The 25491-nt window shown below is 47.7% G+C and overlaps 5 protein-coding genes across 8 annotated transcripts; 3 read left to right on the forward strand and 2 right to left on the reverse strand.

Moving 5' to 3' along the window:
- The first annotated feature begins 903 nt into the window (after window positions 1–903).
- cldn15la (claudin 15-like a) lies at window positions 904–3944 on the forward strand. The gene is made up of 5 exons (XM_088429795.1): window positions 904–1251; window positions 2531–2695; window positions 2807–2888; window positions 2949–3062; window positions 3711–3944. Exons 1-5 carry the CDS (start codon window positions 1035–1037, stop codon window positions 3808–3810), a joined length of 678 nt encoding a protein of 225 aa, XP_088285921.1. The 5' UTR covers window positions 904–1034; the 3' UTR covers window positions 3811–3944.
- Window positions 3945–4554: 610 nt separating this feature from the next.
- Window positions 4555–10354, forward strand: saga (S-antigen; retina and pineal gland (arrestin) a). The gene is made up of 15 exons (XM_088428864.1): window positions 4555–4634; window positions 4717–4764; window positions 4899–4959; window positions 5796–5840; window positions 5903–6102; window positions 6172–6231; window positions 6701–6768; window positions 6846–6978; window positions 7053–7137; window positions 7778–7847; window positions 7921–8058; window positions 8126–8203; window positions 8344–8358; window positions 9187–9239; window positions 9335–10354. The coding sequence occupies exons 3-15, from the start codon at window positions 4911–4913 to the stop codon at window positions 9346–9348; spliced, it is 1008 nt and encodes a 335-aa protein (XP_088284990.1). The 5' UTR covers window positions 4555–4634; window positions 4717–4764; window positions 4899–4910; the 3' UTR covers window positions 9349–10354.
- Window positions 10355–11190: 836 nt separating this feature from the next.
- proca (protein C (inactivator of coagulation factors Va and VIIIa), a) lies at window positions 11191–16306 on the forward strand. Of its 2 annotated transcripts, none has more exons than XM_088428862.1 (9): window positions 11191–11349; window positions 12356–12437; window positions 12494–12651; window positions 13588–13612; window positions 13683–13793; window positions 14687–14827; window positions 14891–15009; window positions 15210–15327; window positions 15698–16306. In XM_088428862.1, exons 2-9 carry the CDS (start codon window positions 12368–12370, stop codon window positions 16273–16275), a joined length of 1320 nt encoding a protein of 439 aa, XP_088284988.1. In that variant the 5' UTR covers window positions 11191–11349; window positions 12356–12367; the 3' UTR covers window positions 16276–16306. The 2 variants fall into 2 exon arrangements, with proteins under 2 accessions (XP_088284988.1, XP_088284989.1); XM_088428863.1 differs by having other exon boundaries at window positions 11268–11349; window positions 12321–12437.
- Window positions 16307–16616: 310 nt separating this feature from the next.
- Window positions 16617–18839, reverse strand: dusp28 (dual specificity phosphatase 28). Of its 3 annotated transcripts, XM_088428867.1 has the most exons (4): window positions 18767–18777; window positions 17787–17827; window positions 17454–17684; window positions 16617–17377 (listed from the first exon to the last, which is right to left on the reverse strand). In XM_088428867.1, exons 2-4 carry the CDS (start codon window positions 17802–17804, stop codon window positions 17231–17233), a joined length of 396 nt encoding a protein of 131 aa, XP_088284993.1. In that variant the 5' UTR covers window positions 17805–17827; window positions 18767–18777; the 3' UTR covers window positions 16617–17230. The 3 variants fall into 3 exon arrangements, with proteins under 3 accessions (XP_088284993.1, XP_088284991.1, XP_088284992.1); XM_088428865.1 differs by having other exon boundaries at window positions 17454–17827; window positions 18767–18839; XM_088428866.1 differs by lacking the exon at window positions 18767–18777 and adding an exon at window positions 18630–18717 and having other exon boundaries at window positions 17454–17827.
- Window positions 18840–19291: 452 nt separating this feature from the next.
- Window positions 19292–25371, reverse strand: vcpip1 (valosin containing protein (p97)/p47 complex interacting protein 1). The gene is made up of 3 exons (XM_088430390.1): window positions 22643–25371; window positions 21463–21549; window positions 19292–20733 (listed from the first exon to the last, which is right to left on the reverse strand). Exons 1-3 carry the CDS (start codon window positions 25236–25238, stop codon window positions 20078–20080), a joined length of 3339 nt encoding a protein of 1112 aa, XP_088286516.1. The 5' UTR covers window positions 25239–25371; the 3' UTR covers window positions 19292–20077.
- Between the last annotated feature and the right edge of the window lie 120 nt (window positions 25372–25491).

A 25491-nucleotide genomic window follows, 5' to 3' on the forward strand; every position in this document is an offset into this window, starting at 1 on the left:
AATTCCACACTTAATTCCCTTTAAAATTCTATTCTGTGTACAACACAGCTCTCAACAGAGACAAAGGTACAGCAAATTGAATCTCATCAAGATGAAATCCCTGTTGAGCAAAATATGTGGAAGGTTTTGGCACATTCATCTTTTAAAGGGACAGTGTGTAAGATTTGGATTGAGTTTAGATTTAGTTGTTCATTAAAAAGGAATAAATTAAATGTTAAATTAAACTTGCAAATGAATGTGTTCTTAACGACCAACAGTATGTTTTTAATATAATCATAGGTCTAGTTTCATGAAATGATATTAAATGAGGGATGGCACTTCTCCGGAGGCGGCCATGTTTGTTATAGCTACGGGCAATGATAAATGCAGCAACTGCAGCACAACTGCGGTCTGAATCTTACACACTATCCCTTAAACGCTACGTATTATCTATCCTACTACTCTTATATTTTCCTACACTGATAATAATTGGAACTTTTGAAGCTGCTTGTAAATGATAGGAAATTAAGGAGTTTGTTTTTGTCGAAAATTTGTCTCTTTGACAATTAAACGAATCTCTGCGACATACGCCTGGTTTTGTGAGAACGCATCACACATGATGATTTCTTACTTAGTAGATCCTTTGTTTTATACCTTAAATTACAGATATTTTTCTCTATGTCTCCCCACATTTGATTCAAATGATGCGACAATCAGTATGGTGGAAGCGGGAGACATATAAAACCCCCGGGGACACCAGTCCACGAGGACCAGGATGGAAGAGCAGCGCTTCACGCTTCCTTTTACGCCATTTTAAGAAGCAAGGATGTTATTGAGGGCGTGGCGTGGTCGCGGCAATCAATACTAAGCGTGACCCGGAGAAGGGCGGGCCGCTGGCTTTACGGCCCCCGTTGGGAGGGCAAAGTTCTCTCCCGCCGACACGGCGTCGTCATTCAAAGTCAACTCGGACTACTCCTCGGTCGTCGGGATCCTTCTGGGCAGACTCGGTTTTCGCATTTTTCTTTCCGGCCGTCGGGATCGTTGGTGCGGCCACAATGTCGACGGCGGTGGAGGCGACGGGTTTCACCATGTGCCTGCTGAGCTGGCTGATGACGGGCGCGGCGCTAGCCAACGACTACTGGAAGATCTCCACCGTTTCGGGAAGCGTTATCATCTCGCAGCGGCAGTTTGAGAACCTGTGGCACTCCTGCGCCGAGAACAGCGCCGGAATCGCAGAGTGCCGGGACTTCGAGTCTTTGCTCTCGTTACCGGGTAGGCGGCCGAGTCGCGCGGTCCCGTCAAATCCGTGTCGTATTTTAGCTTTCGCCACGGCTGACGCTCAAGTGGCGAAAGGGACTTTTTGGATTTGCTACCTCGACTGGCATGGAGCTAGCTAACATCACAAAACTTAGCTCATTTCAAAAATGATCAGATTAATCGCCAAGTAATCGATTATCTAATTAATCGACAACTATTTTGATAATTGAGTAATCAGTTTGAGCTTTTGTTTTACTTCAAATCTTCTGATTTCAGCCTCTGTGCAGTAATTATTCTGATTTGGAGGGTCTTTTATGAAAGCGGATTTCTGCGTTGAATCAAAATAAGACATTTGCAAACATCTGCTTTTACTTTGAAAAACGATGACTGAATTTGTGATTCAGTCAGTTTCAAAGGGTTATTATCAATTTCTCTCGTTTGATGTTACTTCATTGCTGTTCTTGTTTTTTTTTTTATCACAAAACAATACTAAATAAAAAAATAATTGGTTTACAATCAGTAATCGGGGAAATAATGTTTTGCGATAGGCGTCAATGTAATAAAATATTTTTTTCTGAAAGTCTTCGATTAATCGCCGATAAATCGTTAGAATAAACGACAGAATAATCGATTGTGAAAAAAATTCTACGGCAGTCTTCCAGTTCCGTTTTTTTTCCTCCCGCTTCTTCAGCCTTTGTTCCCTTCCAATTTTTTCATCTTTATTTTGGTCTTTTTTCTTGCTTTTAGCGTTCACATCTTGAGCCTTCGTTGTCTACTCTTTCGGCTTGACTTACGTTTTTAGTTTTGTATTTTTAGACTCCTTTTGCCTTCATTGTCTCCATAAGTGTTTGTTAGCGAGGAAAGGTTTATCTTTAGCGTTAGCATTATCGCGCCTCCTTCCGCAGTTGGCGAATCGTAAAGAGGCGCGCTGGTGGCCATTTTACAATAATGGCGGGCAATCATTAACTGGCCTCATTACAGCTCTCTGTGTGCCTTCGTTTCAACTTCTGTTGACATTCACGCGCTTCTTCCTCTTTAACATTTGATCACTACATTTTAGCTTTAATTACTTGTTTTTTTTAGCGTTTTTTTCTTGTACTGCTCGGCAGACGTGAAATAAGTCAATTAATTAATACTAAATTAATTGATTATCAAAATAATGCTAATTTTTCTTACCTTTGTATCAAAACGAATCGCTTACTTTCTTCATATATTCGTGTTTTCGTCTCATTTTTCATCCTCTCACACTGCCGACGCAGGCGTCAAGCTAAGAGTTTTCTTTCTTTTGGGCCAGCTCACGTGCAGGCGTGCCGCGCCCTGATGATCGTGTCTTTGCTGCTGGGTTTGGGCTCCATGGTGGTCTCTCTGCTGGGCCTCAAGTGCATCAAGATCGGCTCGGCCCAAGACGCCTCCAAGGCTAAGATGGCCGTCACCGGAGGGATCCTCGGCATCCTGGCCGGTGAGCCGCGTTCATGGCGGAATGAATCAATCTGATGCAATCCTGTAGTTTGATTGCTTAATTTACCATCGTTTTAGCCGATCAAAATAAAAGAATGCCGTGACCTTGCAGGTCTTTGCTGCCTGACGGCGGTATCGTGGTACGCCAGCATGGTGGTGCAGAACTTCTACGACCCGCTCTATATGGGCGTCAAGTAAGTCGGGTGCACGCATCACGTGTTGTTAGCGCGCGCATTCACGTCGCGTGTTTGCAGGTTCGAACTGGGAGTGGGCCTCTACTTGGGTTGGGGAGCCGCCTGCCTCTCCGTGCTAGGGGGCGGTTTGCTGTGCACAGTCTGCAAAAGAGCGACGCCTGCTGGCAAGAAAAGGTACAGCGTCATCACCCGCCGCTAACTGACTATATCACAACCCTAAATTTGGGACCATAATCCGAAACTAAGGTAACTTTTGAAATGGCAGTTTCAAGACTAAAGGTTTCAAGTTTTGAGCACGGGTTGAGGTTCCGAATTAGGGTTGTGACATATGATTTGGGTTCATGGCAACGTTTGGTTTTGAGACTAGATTAGGGTTTCAGATTAGGGTTTTAAAGCAGAGTTGGGGTTTCGGGACAAGGTTAAATTTCAAAATTAGAAAGTGTTTGGTTTCGAGAAAGACTTGGGTTTTAATTTTGGGGTTTTGTGTTTCGAATTAGGGTTTCAAAACAGATTCAGGGTTTTAGGGCAAAGTTAGCTTTTAAAATTAGGGATGGTAGGTTAAAATTTCATATTTGGGGTTTCCTGAAATGGTTGTTTTCAAAACAGTTATTGTTTCAAGGTCTGTTCATTTACAAATGGTTTCAAGACAAAGTTAGGGGTTTAAATAGGGTTCCAAACCTGAGTAAAGGTTTCAAGACAAGCTTCGATTTTTAAACAAGACTTTTAAGAGTTTGAAACTAGGTTTTAAACTAGGTTTAAGTTTTTTTTTGTTTTGTTTTTTACAAGTGGGATCTACTTCATCCCTACCTTGTTGTCTTTCAGCGGTTACTATGGCAGCGGCCCTCCAACTAGCAGCCCTCCAACTAAGGTGTACAAGGCCACGCCCACTTCGGAGGCGGAGACTTCCAGAGCTTACGTCTGAATACAAAAACGCACACTCCGGTTTGAAATGAGATGGACGGGCCACTCCAAATCATCCACCTTGTCCTTTTCGTCACCTCGCTTGAATGTCACATACTTGGCCGCAATAAAAGAGCGCTTTAGCTTTCCAATACACTCCTTTTGCTGTGTGTGTGTATGTGTGTGTATTTGTTTGTCGTCTTGTGTGGATTGTAATCCGGCGTGAGTAATCACGCTGACTACGACGCAGGACGTAATCCAGGTGATCTGCTGATGGGCAGAAAACCAGATTACATCGCCATGCGCGTCCCACCTGCACTGAAAAATCGCCTCTGGAGTTCAAATTTCTCATCGTCATTGTTGGACATCCGTTTGCTGTCGGCATTAAAACTCTTTCGCTCCCAAAAATCTTTTTATCCGTGTTTTTTTTTATGGTTTTTTTGGAATTCAATAACAGGTATTTGTTTTTATATGTACATACATATAAATGTATAAACAAACACAAAGACAGAAACACACACCCAAAACATGCACGCACACAGAAATGAAAGATTTACACACTAACACACAAGCATACGTATACACAAAATAAACACACACACACCACTTAATCTGATTGGTTGTGCTGACATGGTCGGAACACTTCTCAATCCTCTCAGCGGTTGGTTTGAAAGAAATTGCAGTGGGCGAGGCCGTTGTGGGCGTGGCCAGAGTGGTAAAAGTTTCCGATTGGCCGCTGGGAAAAAAGGGGAGCGGGTGACGGATCGCCAGGGTGGACATATAGAGACGACGCTCGTGTCCGCCGTCGCATTTCTCGTCTTCATTTTTGTCCTAGTCTCGCTGCAGGTGAGTGTTCGTCCAAATAGCGTTGCCACGGTAGCGCCTGCGGTTCCGCTGACTACTTCCTGGTTGTCTTGTCGCTCGGCAGCATCATGAGCCCCAAGAATGTTGTCTTCAAGAAGATCTGCAAGGACAAGTCGGTCAGCTTGCGCTAACGTCATCGTCGCGCATGCTTGGATGAATGATGAATTGAACGTTTATGATGGAAGCATGAGTGAAGATCTGATTGGATGAATTATGACATCATTGTTCTGGTGTGGTGGTCTTCAGGTGGGTGTGTACATGGGGAAGCGGGACTTTGTGGACCGCGTGGACTCTGTGGATCCAGTAGGTGAGGATACTTAGCCACCTAGCCACCTACAACCAACTACACTCCTAGCATCTACTGTACCTGCCAAGACACTTTAGCAACTAGCCTCCTAGCCACCTCACCAACTAGCTACCGAGCCACCTTGCCAACTAGCTAGCTGCCAAGACACTTTAGTAACGAGTCTCCTTGCTACCTCACCAACTAGGACATTTTGTAACAAGCCTCAAGCCACCTCACCAACTAGCTACAGAGCCACTTCGTCAAGTAGCCACCTAGATGCCTAGCTACTTTAGCAACAAGCCTCCTAGCGACCTCAGTAACTAGCTAGCTGGATGCCTAGACACTTCAGTACTGGGCCACCTCTCCAAATAGCTACCGAGCCACCTCGTCAATTAGCTGCCAAAACACTTTAGGAACAAGTCTCCTAGCCACCTCACCAACTAGCTACCAAGCCACTTTGCCAACTAGCTAGCTACCAAGACACTTTAGAAACAAGTCTCTTCTTGCTACCTCACCAACTAGCTACTGAGCCACCTAGATGCCAAGACACTTCAGTAACGAGCCTCCGAGCCACATCACCAACTAGCTGCTAAGACACTTTAGGAAGAAGTTTCCTAGCCACCTCACCAACTAGCTACCGAGCCACTTTGCCAACTAGCTAGCTACCAAGACACTTTAGTAACGAGTCTCTTCTTGCTACCTCACCAACTAGCTACTAAGCCACTTTGTCAACTAGCCACCAAGATGCCTAGACACTTTAGTAACGAGCCTCCCAGCCACCTCGCTGCCGAGCCCCTTAGCCGCCCGTATACCCGCCACGGGGAAGGCTAACCCTATCTGCACGATTACCCCACTAGATGGTGTCATCGTGATCGACCGCGAGGCCCTGCAGGGGCGGAAAGGTGAGCGCATTCATCGCAGAGGGCGCCCCCCGGTGGTGACCGCGCTGTCTGGCGGCCCCTAGTGTTCGTCACGCTGTCGTGCACCTTCCGCTACGGCCGCGACGACATGGACGTGATGGGCGTGGCCTTCCGCCGCGAGCTCTACCTGTCTACGCGGCAGGTGTACCCACCCCTCCAGGACCCGGAGCGCGGCGTCCACACTCGCATGCAGGCCAAGCTGCTGCGCAAGCTGGGCGACGACGCCTACCCCTTCTTCTTTGAGGTGCCGCATCCGTCCGTCTGTTCGACCTATGGCGCCGTGCCACACCTTTCCTGTGTGCTCTCGTCACAGTTCCCCGACAACCTGCCGTGTTCCGTGGCCATGCAACCGGCGCCGCATGACGTCGGCAAGGTGACGCCGCCCCACGTTCTTGCTTGTGTGTGCAACTGCATGTGTCTTTACACGATACTTCGAGCTAGTGCTATTCTTTCAAAATAAGGTTTCAAACAAAGGTTAAGGTTTTTTTGTATGGTCAGGGTATATGGTCATTTTGTTTTTTTAACTCTATAAAGATGCATGTTCTTTTTTTCTTTAAATGCCTTACTATACATGGTTTCTTTTAGTTTAAAATCCTTACTATATACTTTTTTAAACCCCTTACTACACATGGACTTAAAAAAGCCTTAAAAAAATCGACTCACTGTACATATTTTTTTAATCACCTTACTAGGTCGTTTTTTAATGAAAACTGACTATACAACATGGGCTTTTTTAATGCCTTTTTTTCAGAAATATTGTCTGACTATAAATAGTCGGTTAAAAAAAATTGCCTTACTCTACATTTGTGCATACCACAATGCTTTGCCTCACATCTCCTCAGCAATGCGCGGTGGAGTTTGAAGTGAAAGCCTTCAGTGCCGAGAGCCAGGACAGCAAAATCCACAAGCGGTAAGGTCGCCCGGTGGCGAATCCGCCTAAGCGACGTGACGCTGGGGCCAGATCTCCATGCGGACCTCGTCCTCCAGGAGCTCCGTTAAGCTGATGATCAGGAAGGTGCAGTATGCTCCCGAAACCGAGGGGGGCAACCCAGTGAAAATCTCGCAGGACTTCTCCGTGTCGGACAAGCCGCTGCATGTGACGGCCCGGCTGGACAAAGAGGTGGGGGCGTGGCTGTGCGGTTACCGTGGCAACGTTGCAAGCTCTGCTGACTTCTTCCTGGCCTACGTCTGCAGATTTTCTACCATGGGGAGACCATGAGGCTGCACCTCAACATAGACAACAACTCTAGCAAAAACATCAAGAACGTGGTGGTCTCCGGTGCGTTCTTCCCATTTAGCAACGTTCCACACATCGCCTAGCTTAACTCTTTCAGTGCCAGCCGTTATCGGAAAAGGAAAGTGCTAGAAGGCCGGTATATTTAGCGTTTTCACTCATCTTTCAAGAGAACATAATATTGTGTGATATGGCAATGTAAATATGGGTGGTATCATATGAAAGATTGACTTCCATTCTTTACTTTGAATTGCATGTCGGTAATAGCTATGTTGCATGTGTGGACTGCAACACTGCCATCCAGTGGTCACAGTTATCAGTACTGTGCTCAAGTGGCTTATTTTAGGTAAGCGTTAGTCAAGGGTGTCAGCTACCCTCCATAAAAAAACAAATTGTATTATTCATTATTGTTCTTACTAAAAGATGAGAATTATTGTCCATGGCACTGAAAGAGTTACCATTGTAGAGTCATGACACAGTGCTCGACGACTTAGGCCTTCATAACACGAAACAATACTGTGACAAGAGCATGACATTACAAGTAAAAACAGAACCTAGCAAAATAGTGATACGTTGCGTAAAAACAATGTTGCGTAACGGCGTCTTAGCATGACATCATAGTTCAACATCTGTCAGCACACGGTGACATCATGGTGTGCTTAAGTGTCAATGTTGTGTTCCGCAGTGGATCAGGTGGCCACGGTGGTGCTGTACTCTAACGACAGCTATGTCAAATGCGTCGCCATCGAAGAAGGGTAGGTTGGAAGCAGGCTAATGCTAGCAAGCGTTTGTTGATGCTAGCCCTTGACCAACTTCATTGGTCTTCAGGGAAACGGTGTCTGCAGGGGCAACGCTCCAAAAAGACATCCTGCTGCTCCCCCTGCTGGCAAACAACAGGGAGAGGCGGGGCATCGCCCTGGACGGAAAACTCAAGCACGAAGACACAAACTTGGCGTCCTCCAGCATGTAAACGAGCACGGATGATGAGAAATATTACGGAGGTTGTGACGCTAATGCTAAGGTGTGTTTCCAGTGTCAAGCCCGGAGTCCTAAAGGAGGTTCTGGGCATCATGGTCTCCTACAAGGTGACGGTGAAGCTCATCATTGGAGGGTGAGTAAGTCTCCTCACTGACTAACCTTTCAAGGGGGATCATTCCAGAGAATTGCAATGTACTGTTGGACATCAAAATGTCCTACGATATTGTCTGTCTTCATTGCCTTAATTGCACTCTCATTTCTACATTGTGGCAGCATGATGAGCTCAAGGTGAGTATAGGAGCTTCTTGACTTTGGATTCTAGAGTTCTAGTCAAGACCACACCAAACAAAACCAAGACATTATTGAGACTAGAGGACATTGACCCTGAGAAGAGACATGGACTTTGAGGTCAAGAAAGACCAACTGTGTATTTATCGTGTGTATAAATCACTAAAGGACGCTCTTTTGGACATCCTCAACTCTGGACAATTGTGTTGTTGTCAAGACCACAACCATCAAGACATTATCGAGACAAGAGGGTATTAAGACAGGACAAAGGAAAATCACAAAAGACACCAACTCCAGATGCTTGCGTTGCAGTCAAGACCACCCTAACTGAGACCAAGACACCAAAACTGAGATAAGACCAAGACTGTATATATCGGAGCGAAATCCCAAAAGGGGACGCTTCTTGACACCCGCAACTCTGGACACTTGTGTTTTAGTCAAGACCACCCCAAGCAAGTACAAGACATTCTCAAGACTAGAGGGTACAGTGGAAGGGATGAAACCATGACTTGCGAGGCCAAGACAGAGACAAGACCAAGACCTTCCATCCAGTGTATATCAAAGAAAAATAACAAAAGAGGACACTTCTTGATATTCCCGACTCTGGACACTTGTGTTATAGTCAGGACCACCCCAACCAAGACCTAGGCATCATCAAGACTGGACTTATCTAGACCGAAGCAAGACCTAGGCTTTGGGAATTCGCAAGACGAAGACCAAGACTGTATATATGGAAGAAAACTAAACATAAACATGTAGCATGTGTCATCAATGGAGTTGAGGTGTTGTGTGTTTACTTTCAAAGTTGATCAGTTGTTTGTGTGACAGTGAGGTTTCTCTGGAGCTTCCCTTCAAACTGATGCATCCTAAACCTGATGCAGGTGAGGAAATGCTGTTTGTCTTCTCATAAAAACATCAACAAATATTCTGCAGGCATCACAAATTCTTCTTCTCATTTTCTTCTTCTTGCTACCAGTCAAGGAAAGGTGACGAGCGCGTTTATTTTTTTGCTTTATTGATAGAGGGCCTGCTCAGAAATTAATGTGACAGTCGCATGTTGTGTCTCTGCGAACACACCGCGAACGCACACTAAACTCTAAATGAATACTTTAATTATTTCTGCTAGCGTGATATAGTTTAGCTTTTGTGGCAATGGCAACGGGTAGTTTGTCATTTGCGCAAACATGCTAATGCAAATGAGCAGTTTGACACTCGCGCTAATGCTAACAAGAAGTCTGACGTAGTTGCTAATATGCTTAAGCTGATCAGTGGGGATGCTAACATGCTATTAGATGCTCGGCTAACAGAGTATTACCATTCAGTTGTTGCAAATTGGTTGAAAATATACTAATGGTGATAAACAACTTTGCTAAAGCAGATAAATGAAAAGTGAAAATCTTAATGGCGCAATGCTGTTTCGCCTTGGTGCTAACGCCAAAAAATAGTTCCCGGCTTGTGCAACAGACAGTTTGACATTGGTCAAATGCTAAAGCTAATCAAGGTTGCAAATAACACGCTATTGCCAGTAAGTAATGTGAAGCCCATGCTAACGCGCTATTGCCAGTAGCTAATTCAACATTTGGGTCTACATGCAATTTCAAGCAGGTAATTTGCGGTTGATATTAAAGTGCAAACGGTGTGTGTGCATGCTTGTGTGTGTGAAGTGAAATGGAGGCGGAGCTTGTGTTCCAGGAGTTCAAGCGATCGTACCTGAGAGGCATGATAGGCGACGATGACGACGAGGAAGGAAACGTGTCTGGCGGCGATGACATGGCGCCGAAAGAAAAGTGAAATGCCTGCACAGTGTTTTGTGTTTTTAATTAACATGTGCTTGGATAACAAACCTTAGAAAATTCGGGGGGATTTTTTTCATTTAATTGCTTTCCAATTAATACGCCACGAGCGTTTCCGCTGTGATGATGCCTGATGTGAGTCGAATAGGATTTATAGTCACTTTTATGTCAAAAAGCCCAGTAAAGAACAAATAATGGCACAACGTCGGATGGAAGACTCTTCTTCAAGTTCAGTGATGACATCATCAAGCTAGCGGGATTCTAGCACCGCCATGTGGTTGGTGGTGGAGTCGCTAGTTCCTTCGGTTCTTTCAGTGATGACATTGATTTCACATAACCTCAAACATTTAGCTTTATTTAACCTAAATCATAGAATGGCATGACTTTTCATATATTTGCATTTGAGTATCACTGATGCGTTTACCATGCAGCTCCAGATTAGTGTCCAGACCAAAACTGATCTTGAGAAATACAACACTACTCAATTTAAAATAAATCCGATCCCCAGAATTCCAGGTTTGACACAAAGACTGAAAAAGTCCAAATGAGAAATTTACGACCTTGGCTCACCTTGGCGTTGGGGTGCTGGAGCATCACGACCATGTTGGTGATGAAAGTGATGAGGAGCATCAACCACAGGCTTGGATTTGTTTCCAAGCCCCGCCCAGAAGCGGGTGACCTCCTTCAGGGAAAGGATCCTTGGACTGAATACATCCCAACTTCAAAACCCGGACAAAGTGTCCCCAAAGAGGTAAAACGAGACGAGGCGTGTCGAGGAAAAGACAAAAGATGAATGGCGAGCGTCCTGATTTCCAGCGCGCAACATCATCGCCAGGGGGAGCCGCCCCCGTCCGCCCGTCTCGTGACTGACCCCAACACGTGAAATGACGACATCTTTTGTCGAGCATAGTGAAGAGCGTGAGACGAACAAAAAAAAAAAAAAAAATCAACAGCGGTCCCTAAGCTAAATACTCAAGTAAAGCAGATATACTTGAAAATGGAGTCAAATCCACTTTGCGAGTATTTGTACTTGATTGGCGGGGGCGGCGGGGCTACCGTGTTGACAGTGCGGGCGGCAGACTGTGGACTCGCAGCAAACAGCGCTAGTCACTCATTTACGCCACACAAACACGCAGATGCACCAGGACCACATCCCGAGACTTGGGAACGCCATCGAAAAACCAGCAAAGCCCAGCAAGTAAGACGCGCGCCTCCGTCCTCTTTTTTGCCTCGCTTGAATTTGAGTCGTCTCGCAATGTGAACGCGGATCCCAACTTTCGGTGGATTCCAAGTCGACTCAAAGTAGTTCTGGAGTCGATTTGGGTTTGAAAGTGGATCAGGGTTTGATTGGGATTGAAAGTGAATCAGAGGCGCTTTTTTTCACTTTGTGTCATGTTTTACGTTGGATTTTTTTTTTTTACGTTATGGGTTTCATGAAGCCAAGAACTCCCAATTAGAATGAATCTGAAAGACCAAACGGAAAGAATCGCTCCACTTAAAAACCGTAGTTGAAATAAAAAGGCGCAATCTGAATTCCATTTGATTTGGATTGACAGCGGCGCATCATGTAAACATTTCAGCGGGACAGCGCATGCGCCGCGATGTCATCATTGACGTACTTTAAAATGGCCGCGTCTTTCCTAAGATTATCTAGTACTCTTGTTGCCTCGTTTATTATGGCGCTCCATTTCCAAAAATGCTCACAATAAGTGAAACCCACAAAATAAAGGGTTGCCTGTGAAGGCAATTCAGGGTGTGCATGTGTTTAGAATGGAGTTTCGGCAGGAAATTACATTTAAAGCTCTATAAAGCCAATCGATTTTTCTTTTCAAGTTAAGAGCAAATTATTTGGAAGATGAAACCTTACATACTTGATTGCTTTATCGTGAATTTTTTCAAATCCAAAAATGCGCATAGGTCATTGAAAAAGTTTAGGAACCACTTTATCAATAGAGATTAGTAATGGAGTGTGCACCAAGAAAATAAGCTCCAAACTGGGAAATTTGTCTAAAAGTTCACGGGGGTTCTCGAAATGCTGTCAATATCCCGGTTTCTCCCTGCTAAAAAAAAAAGAAAAAACACGAATACAACGATAATAAAAACGCATCTTACGGTGCCATTTTGGTCATCTCTGGATCGGCCGTGACTCCGCGTCGGCCATGTTTGTAGTCCGAGCCCTGAGCGCCTAATGCGATCGGCCGCAGGTTTTGAGGGACATGCGCCGGCCGGCCGTCTGCGTGTGCCTGACGCTCGCCTTGTGGGCGGCGTCCGCGCTCAGCCTATCAGGTGAGTCCTCGGCGGCCGACGGCAGGCGGAGCGGCTGAAGCGGCGTTCTTCTTCAGTGTTCTCCAGGCCGCCCGAGGCTCACATGCTGCTGCGCTCGCGGCGCGCCAACTCCTTCCTGGAGGAGCTCAAGCCGCCGTCCATGGAGCGAGAGTGCGTGGAGGAGACGTGCGAGTTCGAGGAGGCCCGAGAGATCTTCAAGGTTCGAGAGGCCACGGTAAGAACGTGCATCATCATCCCTTCGCTCGTTCGATCCCAAAGACGTATTTTGACGTTTTTTAAGGGTCTGACTCTAGACATTCAATACCATTTCACATTATTTATTTGTTCTTTCAAGTGTTTAGGTCATTACTATTAAGCAATCAGTCACTTTAACCCTTATGCAGTATTTTGACCATTTTTGGTCATTTTCTTCAACATCATTTGGGCAGTATTTTGGCAAAAAAAAAGGTACACTCCTGCAAGTGGGATTACTAAGTGGTCATGCCACATTGAACTTTGACATGATGTCACCATCTGGGTGAAATTTCAGCTCTCTATTGCCTTCTTTCAATGGTTTTGCTTTGATGTGAAATGCTTTTGATGTCAAGATCAAACCATTGGACAAAATACAGCGTAAATGTTAATAAAAAGAAGTAATCCATTACTTCAGTACGTAAAGTAATCAATTACTCACCTAAAGTAATAGATCACTTTAATTTCTTAATTATAGCACTAGCCTTTTTTTGACCATCCAGCCAAACACATGAAAAAAAATTGGGAAGAATATTAAGTTGAAAGTCTACTCTTGAAAACGTAAAAATACGTCTTTGGGATTGAATGGGTTAGTTGCGATCATAAGGATAATATTTTAGTATACGCTAATATTCCGCCTATATTTAATTTGATCACTACATACAAGTACTATCTTTAGAAACACATTTTGCCACTTGCTGTTGACCAGAAATGACCAATCAGGGCTCACCTGTTTCTGGGGTTGGTCATGTGACATCCGGAACAAAGAAAGAAAACTAACTTACTCTGCCAGCCCTGTAAAAATGCATCTGACGTCTCCAGCCGTCAGTGGCAGTGAATGAGAGAATAGGACTAAACTAACGGCTCGTTTTGGTTTTGGCCCCTGGAACATTCTGGACCAAATATCATCTAATCGCAGCTGGAGTTCTGGACGGTGTACAGAGGTGAGACACGAGGACGGCCACCGATGCATTATGGGAAAGGAAGCGACGCGCTCTGTGTGGCGTCTTTCAGACGGCAACCAATGTGAATCCAACCGCTGCGTCCACGGGAAATGCGTGGACATGCTGCAAGATTACGTGTGCAGCTGTAACCATGGATACGAGGGAAAGTACTGCCAACACGGTCAGTTCAAGTCAACTCATCCGTCAAGAATATTTTCAAGATTTTGAGAGGCCTCAGCACGCCCAAAATATAATAGTCGCTGCAATACTTTGATTTTGAAGGCTCCACAATATGAGCCTCTAAAATTCACTCAGTAGCGCCCCCCCAAGGAAATTTAGCAAACCCAGAATCATTGCTATCATGACAACATGCATGAGAAACTCCCAAGATGCTCCAAAGTGAACAGGAAGTCAGCCATCTTATTTTGAAGAAAATGACTTCAGCTTAGGTTAGGGAGTCACACAAATTTAAAAAAATGAGCCCCTATATTGGATTAAAATGTAATTTGCTGGGGAAGTACAAATAATATTAAAAAGACTAAAACAAATTATACATATTAGTACATCTCAAGGACCCTGTAACGGACCAGGAAGTCGGCCATTTTGGATTGAATAGGTCCTTTTTCGATGCTACTAATTACACAAAAAATGAGCCCTCCGGTCTTAGATAGGAAGGTAATCTGGAGATGTAACAATAATTATAGTAAAAATAAAATAACTATGAAAAGATTATCAAGGACCCAAAATCGGCCATTTTGGTTTGAATGGGCCTTTTTTAAATTTAGCCAACCACTCAAATGAGTCACCGATGCTAGTAATGAATTAAAATATAATTTGCTGGTGAAGTAAAAATAATACCAAACAAGACGCTTGAAAACCTCAAGGACCCATGTCTGAAACAAACCAGGAAGTCGGCCATTTTATTTTGAAGACGCGCTTTTGCAATTTGAAGACCAGGCGACTCGGAATCGAGGTCTGATGTGAACGGTGCGAAACCCATTGACCGCCGTTGACGACTATAGCCGTCCAAGAGCCGTTTCGGACCAAAGCATATCTCGGACGATCGTTTGGCAGCTCAGTCCGCGAGCAACTGCAGCGTGAACAACGGCGACTGCGACCACGAGTGCACGGAGAGCGAGGACGGCCTGCGGCGGACGTGCAGCTGCGTGAGCGGCTACAAGCTGCACGACGACGCCAAGAAGTGCATCGCCACAGGTGAGGACGAGACGCCGGCAAATCAGCGGAGGCCGTGAGCTCCGGCCCGTCGCGTGCGCGCAGGGCCGTCGTCGTGCGGGCAGCTGCTGATCGGACGCTCGTCCTACACCAAGCCCATGGACGGCCTCATGCCTTGGATGGTGGGCGGCGAGGTGGGCAAGAAGGGCGAGAGTCCTTGGCAGGTGAGCGCTGACCTTGATTTTGCATTTTTTCCTCATTGTGAGCGTCGCTTCTCCTAGCATTTTTCATGTTCCAATTCATTTGCTCTTGATTTGAAAACAGAAGCGAAATTGTCTGCTATTACCCTTCAAAAATCGCTTAACATCCCGTTTTATAGTCGTTACGAGAATGAATTCGTACGCGGCTGTTGTTGTGCTGCCAGGTCCTGCTGCAGAACGCCAAAGGTCGCTTCCACTGCGGCGGCGTGCTCATTGACAAGAACTGGGTCCTGACAGCCGCACACTGCCTGGAAAATAACCTGCGTTTCCGAGTCCGACTGGGTGAGTAATAATAATGATTTAATAAAATGAACGCTAATAAATTAATAGCATATTATGAAGTAGATGGAGCGGAAGAAACAGTATACGTACGCGGATGATAGTGCAAAATGTTATGTAGTGCAAAATATTATGTATTTCGCATCTTTCCTGCACTGTGCAGGATTTGTAAGGCGCATGCGGTAAAGATCCATATCGATCATCTAGCTCTCCACTCGCTCAAGTACCCGCTGCGCGCTCAGTGCGGTACACACGTTACGAATGTTCCACAAATCCAGCCAGTCAGAGCTAGCATAAGTACATTGATTAACTACGATTTAAACGATATAAATGAGCATACGTGCGCAAACACGGCATGCGCCCCCCCCCCCAGGCGACTACGAGCGTTTCCGCGACGAGGGCACCGAGGTGATGCTGAAGGTCGTCAAGGCCTTCCAACACCCCGACTACGACAGCGCCACGGTGGACAACGACATCGCCCTCCTGCGCCTGGAGAGCCCGGCGCCCTTCTCCGAGTACATCCTGCCGGCGTGCCTGCCGGGCCGCGGGCTGGCCGAGCGGGTGCTCCACCGCAACGGGACCCAGACGGTGGTGACGGGCTGGGGCAAGGAAAGCCTGGAGAGCCAGCGCTACAGTTCGGCGCTCAACGTGATCCGGGTGCCGCTGGTGAGCCGCGAGGTGTGCGCCGCCCACATGTCGCACAACATCTCGGACAACGTGCTGTGCGGCGGCATCCTGGGCCGCAGCATGGACGCCTGCGAGGGGGACAGCGGCGGCCCCATGGTGACGCTGCACGCCGACACCTGGTTCCTGGTGGGCTTGGTGTCCTGGGGCGAGGGCTGCGGGCGCCAGGACAAGCTGGGCATCTACACCAAGGTGTCCAACTACAACGAGTGGATCGACGGCGTGCGCCGGGACTGGGACAAAAACACGCCGCCGCCCGAGCCCTGACGCGCGCCCCAATAAACTCCTTTACGATCGACGCAAGCGTCTTCCTGTGTCTTCATTACCCAGAGTGTTTCTCCTACCAAAATGAATGCTTCGAACCGAAATGGACAGCTTCCCGGTGACACCTTGACACAGTTTTTCGTCAAGTGGGGGAGACCGGAGTAAGGAGCTCATTTCTTTTTTCAGTTTGGCAAGGGACGCAACAGCGCCCACCGGCTGCTTGAAATGTCATCACAACGCCAACCTAGGCCTTGTCTTCACATAACCCGCATGTACATTTTTACTTCCCGTTGACGTGTAAAAAAATTACGTCCGCGTAGCTTGTTTAATTAAAAAAACAAAAATGCCGCGACACGAATCCGCATTGTTTATTCATTTACAAGCATGCCTAGCCACTAGGTGGCAGTAATGTCGCCAAATTCTGTCCAATCAGAAAGAACTTTCGTCTCTTAAGCGTTGTCAGTGTGTCTTTGGCGAAAAAAAAAAAAAGAGTGATAATGTAATTCTCCAATTTATGATTGCTAAATGCAAATGCTGATATGGATAATTTGTTAAATGTACATTTTGGATGGAGTTCGAGAGAGACCTTTGATTTTAACCCCCCCCCCTCCAAAAGATCCCAAGTGTTTACATTAAGTTTACAAGAAAAAAACAACAACAACAAACAAAGCAAGCGCTTGTAGCATCAAAGACAAAGAGAACTCAGTAGCTCCAAGCCCTTACTTGTCTTTTCCTATTATCTTTTTGTCACCTTCACAGTTTTGAATCACGCCTTATCACACTTTTCGGCGGCTGCCATCGCTTTACAGCCTACGACTGTAACGGTCCTCAACCACGAAATGCCTACGTGTACATTTGAGTTCAGCGCAGTGTTTTTGTTCAGCGAAAAGTCACTCGATAAACTGGTCTTGACGAGTAGGACCAATCTCGGGACAGTTCCAAATCTCCATCAACTCACCTAAGAATGTGAGGCAGGAGGGGGGTCTTCAAGGCTGGTTAGAGACAGTTGCGAATCTCGCCTCCTTCTCAGCTCGTCTTCATATCGCTGCAGCTGAGCTAGGAAGCCAGGATTGGGGTCAATCACGGGTCGGGCGCCCTTCAATTTCTGTCAATGACAAACGAGGTCAAGGTGGTTTTTCACATGGACAGGTGAGTCCATAAAAGCCCCGCCCCCATGTCACCTCGAGGGCGTCGGCCAGCGCCACCTGGTGGTGCTTCATGAGGTATGCGGCGCAGACGGCGGCCGAGCGGCTTCGCCCGTTCTTGCAGTAGACCAGGCTGCGGCCGCCGTTTTGCGCCTCCGCGTGGATGGCGTCGGCGCACGCGTCGAAGTGTTGGTAGAGGTCGTCGTCGGGGCGGTCGCTCACGGCGACTCGCCTAGCCGTGACAGCGGGGCCGACGTCGGGAAACCGCTGCCGCCGCGTCACATTGATGCAGAGCGTTACCGCCCCCCGCTGGAGCAGCTCGGCACTGCAGGCCGAGCGAGCGTTGCTGATGGCGAGCGAGTTGGTCACCTCGCAAAGAGATTGCATGGCCTACCTCCTTCTCCTTTTCCCTGGGGACAAACGAAAGAAAAGGATGGATGGGATGAGGCAAACTCTAATTCAGTTTTTCATTTCAATGATTATAAAAAATCCATTCGTTTCCTTTTATGCCCTGCTTATTTTCATAAGTGTTTATACCAACTGACTGATCAACAATGGACTGGTCGCAGGCTAATAATTGTTTGGGATTTTTCATTATATTTTGTGCTTCTTTTGTTGTAACTTTTTGGGTAATTCTTAACTTTAATAATCTTTCTTAGCAGCTTTGTCAGTTTGTCTTTATTTTTTCTAAACGTTTTTATTTTATTTTAGTACTATTTTATTCATAATTTTTAGTTACCTTTTCAGGCCCACAACTATATTTGCGATTGAAAGAGTGTCTTCCGGTTGAAGGCAAAATATATGAAAAAAAGCTCAAAGGAAACAAACTATTGCTGTATTTTGTTTCAGTCAATAAATACACAATGAAAGGTCGGATAAAAGCTCGATTTCTGTCTTAAAATGTCTAGTTTTAAATAGGTAACTGGATACGGCATGTTCAATGAGAGCTACACTGCCCCCTCGTGGATAGAGTAAGAATGAGCTTTTGGGCACCTGACGTCTATCAGAAATAATTGCGCGACAACTCACAAGCAAAACTGAACACTTAGAAATGACAAGTCGTGCGAAATTAATACACAAACAACAATCAATCACGGATCACTGAAAAACGTGAAAATCCGGATATATTCGTGGACCTCAAAAACACGTGAAAATAACTATGGTATTTGGGTGACTCATTGTTTTCACACAAATCTGTTATCACATGCATACAATTTACACACGTGACCGATGTCCGCTGGCACAAAGTCGCAACAACTTTTGAATGCACACATAAACTAACTTGTTCACTGTTCAGCAACTGAACATGAAATCAAAAATAAAAGACGGCCGTGACAGCTAACACTCACGTGGTCTCCAGTTGTTTTCTCAAAGTGACGTCACGTGGTCAGCGGTGTCAAATTTGTTGACCGTACCGTTAGCTTCTGGGTCCTAAAGTCCATTCCAGACAACAAAACATAAACACAACAAAACGCAAACACAACTCGTACTTAAGCGTAGCGTCGGGAAAGAATAAAGTACTTGTACATGTATCAGTTGAATACTTATTTTACCAGCAACATTAAGTCGTACTTACATTTAAAATTGTAAAAAAGTTGGGAATTAATATTATTTCAAACACATTTCCTCATGTTTTCATCTTGTCCAGAAAATAATGTAGGTTTATTCTTACCAAACGAATAATATATTCTACATTAGAAATACAAATATGTACTTTATTAATTCACTTGAAAAGGTCAATAAACCCTTCCATCCTAGGAAATTCTAAGTGTGTACATTAATCTTTTAACAGTTGCTTGTGTACAATACCTGTTCTTGTTTTCTGAGCAGAAGTACATTTGGGACTGCGAAAGAAATAGACTGAACACAATCGCAACAATGTGAGTGATTTTATTGTCATTCATCAGGCGTGCAAACAGCAAAAGAATGACGTGGAATTGGCGCTTTTCGCTTGACTCTCGTGAGAAAAGCTTCAAAATAAAACACTCGTCCGTCTGTTTCTTGAACGGCGTTATCCTCTCTTTTGGCAAAGTCGGGAAACCAACCAAGCAAAACTAAATCAAAGGTTTTACTTCCTTCCATGTTTTGTCTTCTTCACTTTAGCGCAATATTTGCATAAAAGCCTCATCAAATATTTACAACTACTGCTGCGCTCAACTGGTCAGCAAACGTGGTGACGTAAGTTTTAGTGGTCACATGACAAACGCCGACCCCTCGCTGGAAATGGAAAAAAAAAAAAAATCCTATGACCAGTCGCCAAGCGACATTTCTTTTTCCTCTGTCTGTCTACAAGTCAGATGCGGTGCCATTCAAACGTCAGCAATAGCAGATAACAGCAAGTGTTGGAAAGGAACTTGCGCACGTGGAAGCCGGGTGATGACATAAACGTGTTATTATCCTTTCGTTTGCGTGACATGAGTCGCTTGAGAATTTTCGTCCGGGTTGCGCGTAAAGCTTGAGATTTCTACGACAAAGCGCGCGACTCGCGGAGTTCCTCCCACGTCTTAACGTATAAAATTCAAGATGTGTAGGACGCGTATGCGACTCGCAAAGTTGCACCCGCGAGATACGGAAGGCACGCAAACGCAGCTTCCGAAGTCGTGCCTGCGCACCATTTACGTACGACGGGAAGCCGGCTCATTGGGTGGCACGCGGCGAGATCAGGAGTGGTCCATGGGCTCGGCCCGCTCCCCGCTCCCGTTCTGGCTCTCCATCTCGTCCTCGTCCTCCGTCTTCCCGGCGGCGTCCTGCCCGGCGACGGTCCGTCCGCCGGTCACCGGCGGTCGCTGCAGGTGTCGCTCCATGGAGGCCTGGATGGAGGAGACCATTTCCTGCAGTTTGCGGCGCTGCTGCTCCATGAGGACCGGGTCCGGGCCGCGGCCGTCCTTGGCCGTCACGAAGCCCGGCGCCACGCGCACCAGCTCGCGGCCGCCGTCCTCGGGGATGTGCGCCACGCCGCCGCCGGGGTCGCCGCTGTGTCGGCGCTCCGGAGGCGGGGGGTCGGCAACACGCCCGCCCAGCGAGTGGCCCTTTCCCTGGAAGGCCTGGACGGCGTGCAGCTGTTCCTTTTTACGAACGGCTCCGCCGGCGCCTAGCCGCAGGCCGCCGCGCGACGGGCTGCCCTCCCTGCTGCCTCCTCCGGAGGCGTCCGAGCGAAGGCGCGCCAAGGCCTCCTTCACGCGGTCATCCACGTCACTGCACACCTCGAAATGGCCGGCGGGGTCCGCGCACAGCTCCACGCGGGCCTCCGCCGCGTTATAGACGAAGGTACGCCCCGTCAGGTGGGGCAACGTGCAGTGCTTCCCATTCATCAGGCCTAAACAAGTCAAAACTCTGCTTATAATTTGCTACGTGAGTCCAAATATCCCCGCCAACTTATCCCAACATCGTTGCTTTGGGTTAGGGTTCCGAAATCTGGCATCGTCCTCTATACCAGCAATTCTCAAATACGATACCCTGGGGGCAAGTTAAGGTACTTCAGGGGGTAGAAGAGAGCTTAAAAGGGTTTCTTCAGGTCTCAACACATCTAATTTAATGCAAACTACGTTTTTGTTTTCAAATTAAGAGCAAAGTAAATAAAAAAGAAGCAATTGTGTCATAGCAGTGCTACTCATTTATGTTTTACAAGGGAAAACCTTTTGCGCCCACCCCTTTGGCACAGACTATAATAAGATTTTTATCGATAGAATTTGTATACCTAAAACAGTACCCTTTTTAACATTAACAAAAGCAATATGAATCGACTTTCAACAACTGTAAGCTATTTTTTACAGCGTTTATAAAGTATACAGGTTAGTCTAAAGCTGAAAAAATTACCAAGTGCATCAAAGTGTCTGAAATATAAAAAAACAAAGCCTTTTCACTGTAGTCATACACACATCCCGAGGGGCCCATCCCATTACTAATTTTGTGTTAACGTATTATGAAGACCTCTTTAATTTTGTCTTCTTTTATTCTTTAGAGATGCACTTATTACCATATTCCTCCAGATGAAATAAAACTGATATGACACCCTGATGTGTGAGCTGCTGTTTTTGTGACGTACCCATGTCCTTCTTGACGATGTTGTAGAAGACGCCGTCCTGCCTGAACAAGTGGGGCAGCTTCTTGGCGTACGACCACACGTCTTCGCCTGCAATATCATCACAGACAGTTAGCTTAGCACAAACAAACAGGAAGTATAACATGAGCTTAAGAGTGGACCGGCTTTTAATTTTATCCATGGGGGGAGGTGACATTTCAAAATAAGACATTTACAACATCAGCTTTTACTTTGGAAAAGACTTATGAACATTTTTGACAATTTCCTGACATGTCATGGAAAAAACTAGCAACTTAATCCTCATCTAAATAGACAGATATGTCTTTATCGGGGGTGATACAGATACTGATTATTAGTTGTCGAGAAGGCCAATATTATATTTGGATATTTGGAGCCAAAAGGGAAAAAGTTGGTGTCAAAGTTGAAAAAAAAAATACTAACTGGTTGAAATGACTTCTGAACAAATTGTAAGGTTTAAATAAAGTAAGTTGTTATTTAATTGATTTAAAAAGAAATTAGACAACATAAGTCTTTGTGGCAAAATTTTCAAAAAAGTTGAAATTAAAAAAAATATATATATATATGAAAATAGTTCCCTGTAGTTTTCTATAGTCAATAAAAATTCAAAATAATAGTTCAAGTTTAAATAACTGACATTTTGATTCAAGTAAAACAAATGGTGCCATAATTAGCAAAATCTTCTGTTAAATTAACTCAAAATTTAAATAAATAGTTCCCTGAATTTATCACAATTTTAAATCTATTATTGGTCTATTATTATTTATTAAAAAAGAAAAAAAAACAGACACAGATATTTGTAAAAATGCCAAATATTAGTGCCCATAATCAACCTATCTGTAATCCTGATTAATTTATGTTGTCCTGTTTTAAATTAAATCATGAAAATGATTGATATTTTTATTAAAAAAAATCGTTCTAATAATTGTTGGTTGCAGCCCGAGTAAGCAGGCTTGTGTTTTTCACAGTGCTGCAACGACCTTTGACATGGCTGGCAGGCCAGACGGGAAGGCACAAGCCTGAGTCAGCAAACGTGCACACACACACAAACACACACGGACACACACACACACACAAACAAACTCGACTAAGGTATTGTACGACCCATAATACGGCGCTACCGTCTGTAACGTAGTCAATCAAGTCAAGAAAAACGGCGTTTTACCCATCAAAGTGGCAAGCAGACACAGCGAGGACATCTCAAGGTCGATGCTGTCCTGAAGGTCACGTTCACTCAAGCCGGCCGGCTTGACGGCGTCGTGGGTTTTGGGCGGCGGCCCGGGAGCGGGCGGGGCCTCCTCGGTGACGCCCCTCAGGATCTCCAGCGTGACCCGGTCGCCGTGCCGCAGCGCCACCGGCTCCTTCTCGTGCCCGGCGGCGGGGGGCGGAAGCTCCCTGGGGGGGAACCCGTAGCGGATGCACAGGCGGCCCGCCGCCACCTCGAAGTGCTGGGCGATACTGGCGCATAGGTCCGAGTAGGATGCGTGGGGACCCAGGGTGAGGGTGGCCGTACGGCCATCGCCGGAGCTCACGCGGATCTTCTTCTCGCCGCCGGCGGGCGGCGGGGCCGCCGAGGACTTTGTGGGAGTGGCCGGCGCCGAGGAGGGAGCGGGGATCCCCGGGGAGCGCTCCTTGGGGTCCGACTTGACGCGCTGGCCGCGGCGCTGCGATACCGAGGCCCGCTCGCTGATGCTCTGCTGGAGATCGCGCTCGGCCCGGTTCATGGTCAGCTCCTCCTTGTGGAGCGTCTTGGCTTTGGGGCCCATCAGGATGATCTTGGAGGGCGGGTCAACCGGCGTGGGCGTGTCCCCCGCGGCGTCGGCGAGGCGTCGGGCGTGGGCGCCGTCCACGGCTACGGGGTTGTACTCGTCCGGGTTCCTCTTGGCCGTGTGGCGGAGGATGGTGTCGACCACTTTCTGCACCAGGATCTCGCTGCCAAACTCGCCCGGGAAGTGCTTGGTGACCAGCTTGGTGGCCACGTCGTACACGTTGCTGTTGAGCGCCGGGTCGCCCTCGTACTGGAACCAGTGCACCGTCTCCCGGACCGCCCGGCCGCCCCACTCCAGGGTGATGGGGAAGGCCTCCGGGAGGTTGTCGTACTCCTTGCCGTCCCAGAAGTGCTTGAAGCCGCAGCCGCACTTGCCGCCCCGTGAGCGCGTGTCGGTCCGGTCGCCGTCCAGGTAGACCACCAGGCCGTCGCCCCGGACGCGGCGCACCGAGGTGCCGCGGCACCAATTGCAGGTGTCCAGCGAGCTGAGCTTGTAGTCCGGGAGCAGGGCGTCGCTCTGCGGGTCGTAGGAGCACACCACGTTGCTGAGCGGGAAGCTGTAGTTCTTGTCGGGCCGCAGCTGGCCGTGGGTGGACTTGGCCAGGTTGTAGAGCTTCCCGCCCGGCACCAGCCAGTCGGGTGGCACGTGGAGCTCCGAGAGGGCGCCGCAGAGCAGGCAGCGGTGGAGGCGGTTCTCCGCCACAGACTTCTTAGCTGCTTCCGTCACCTCCTCGGGCTGGATCCCGATGACGCCGGTGCGGCGGTAGACCCATTGGTGCATGTCGGCCACCAGTGCCGGGTGGATGCCGTGCTTCTCCATGAAGACTTCCTCCATGGCGCCAACTAGCCGCATGAGGTAGTTGTCATGGAGGCTGCGGTCGCCGCCGATCACGCAGCCGCCATCGGCTTCCGGTTTGATGTACTTCCAGATGAGCTGCTGCGGGACACCCCAAGCCTTGGGGAGCAGGTGGGCGGGCAGCCGGGGTAGCGGCGCGTTCTTGATGCCCACCAGGGGGATGTAGTGGTTCCGTCCGGAGCTGCTCCACGCGATGCAGATGGGCTTGTTGAGCTCGCCGTCTTTGGCGCGACACCGCTCCTCGGGTACAAGGCCCGGCAGGAAGGTGGCCGAGTAGTCGCCGGAGCTCCTCATGCCGCTCAGCGAGTCCAGCAGGATGACGGGTCGGTGCAGGACGTTGGCCAAGCCGAAGATGTGGATGTTACGTAGTCCGAGAGGCACGCCTTCGGGCGGGACAAAGAGCGGGTCGCACTCGTTGACGATGTCCTCCCACTCCGCCACGTCAATGAAGTCCTGGAACAGGACCTTGTAGCGGTCCAGGCTCTGCTCGAAGTTCTGCTTCAGGTTCTCCCGCAGGGCGTGCCAGAAGAGCTCCCGGCCCACCAGCGCCCGAGACACGGCGTGGACAAGGCAGTGGCCGTCTCCGTCCACGTGGACGGGGATGAGACACTCGCGGTTGCCGTTGGCCCGTTTGATCTCGTCTAGGGTGTCTTGGAGGTAGAGGAGACTTCCCGAGCGGTCCTTGCCGTAGCCCACGGTGGACACGTGATCCGGCTCGATGAGGAAGGCCCGGTCGCCCAGCAGGGAGCAGTCAAAGGTCTCGCCCTGGTTCATGTCCCTCAGGAGCTTGGCTTTGCCGCTCTGCTTATCCATTCCGTAGCGGGTTAGAATCGGCGAGAGCAGCTTGCAGTGGTAGTTGGACAGCCCCATCACTTTGACCAGCTCGGTGCCCTTCTTGGGGGCGCCCGCTGCGCCCAGCAGGGCGTTCTTGAGCAGGTTGTGGAGCACCACATCTGGATCGGTCACTTCCTGGACGTTGAGCAGGTTCTTCTGCTCGTGCCGCTGGCCGCACTCGGTGCATTCGATGCTAACGGAGCCGTAAGCCGGGAAGAACAGGCTCGCCTGACACTTGGGGTCCGGGCAGGTGGCCGACAAAATACGTTTGTCCTTCTTCCTGGAGCCGCGCGGCAGCGACATGTCGGCACGAGAAGGCGGTCGAGTTAAATCCGACCTTCACAAAAACTCGCTCATAGCGACGCAGGGCCGTCAAAAGTACTGCGGCTAGCCGACGATAACAACACGGAAGCGACTTGCGTTCTCTAGCAGGACGCTTGCCTTGCAAAACGAATGACATCATGTGAGGCATGTTGGGAATTGTAGTTGTATTCCGAGGTGACTTCGTCAAGATACGGACAAGCAGTGAAAAATCTGTTCTCGGCTTGTGCATGGG

The sequence above is a fragment of the Hippichthys cyanospilos genome, chromosome 12, assembly GCF_059441005.1.
Source record: "Hippichthys cyanospilos isolate Australia breed blue-spotted pipefish chromosome 12, RoL_Hcya_1.0, whole genome shotgun sequence".
Classification (NCBI taxonomy): domain Eukaryota; kingdom Metazoa; phylum Chordata; class Actinopteri; order Syngnathiformes; family Syngnathidae; genus Hippichthys; species Hippichthys cyanospilos.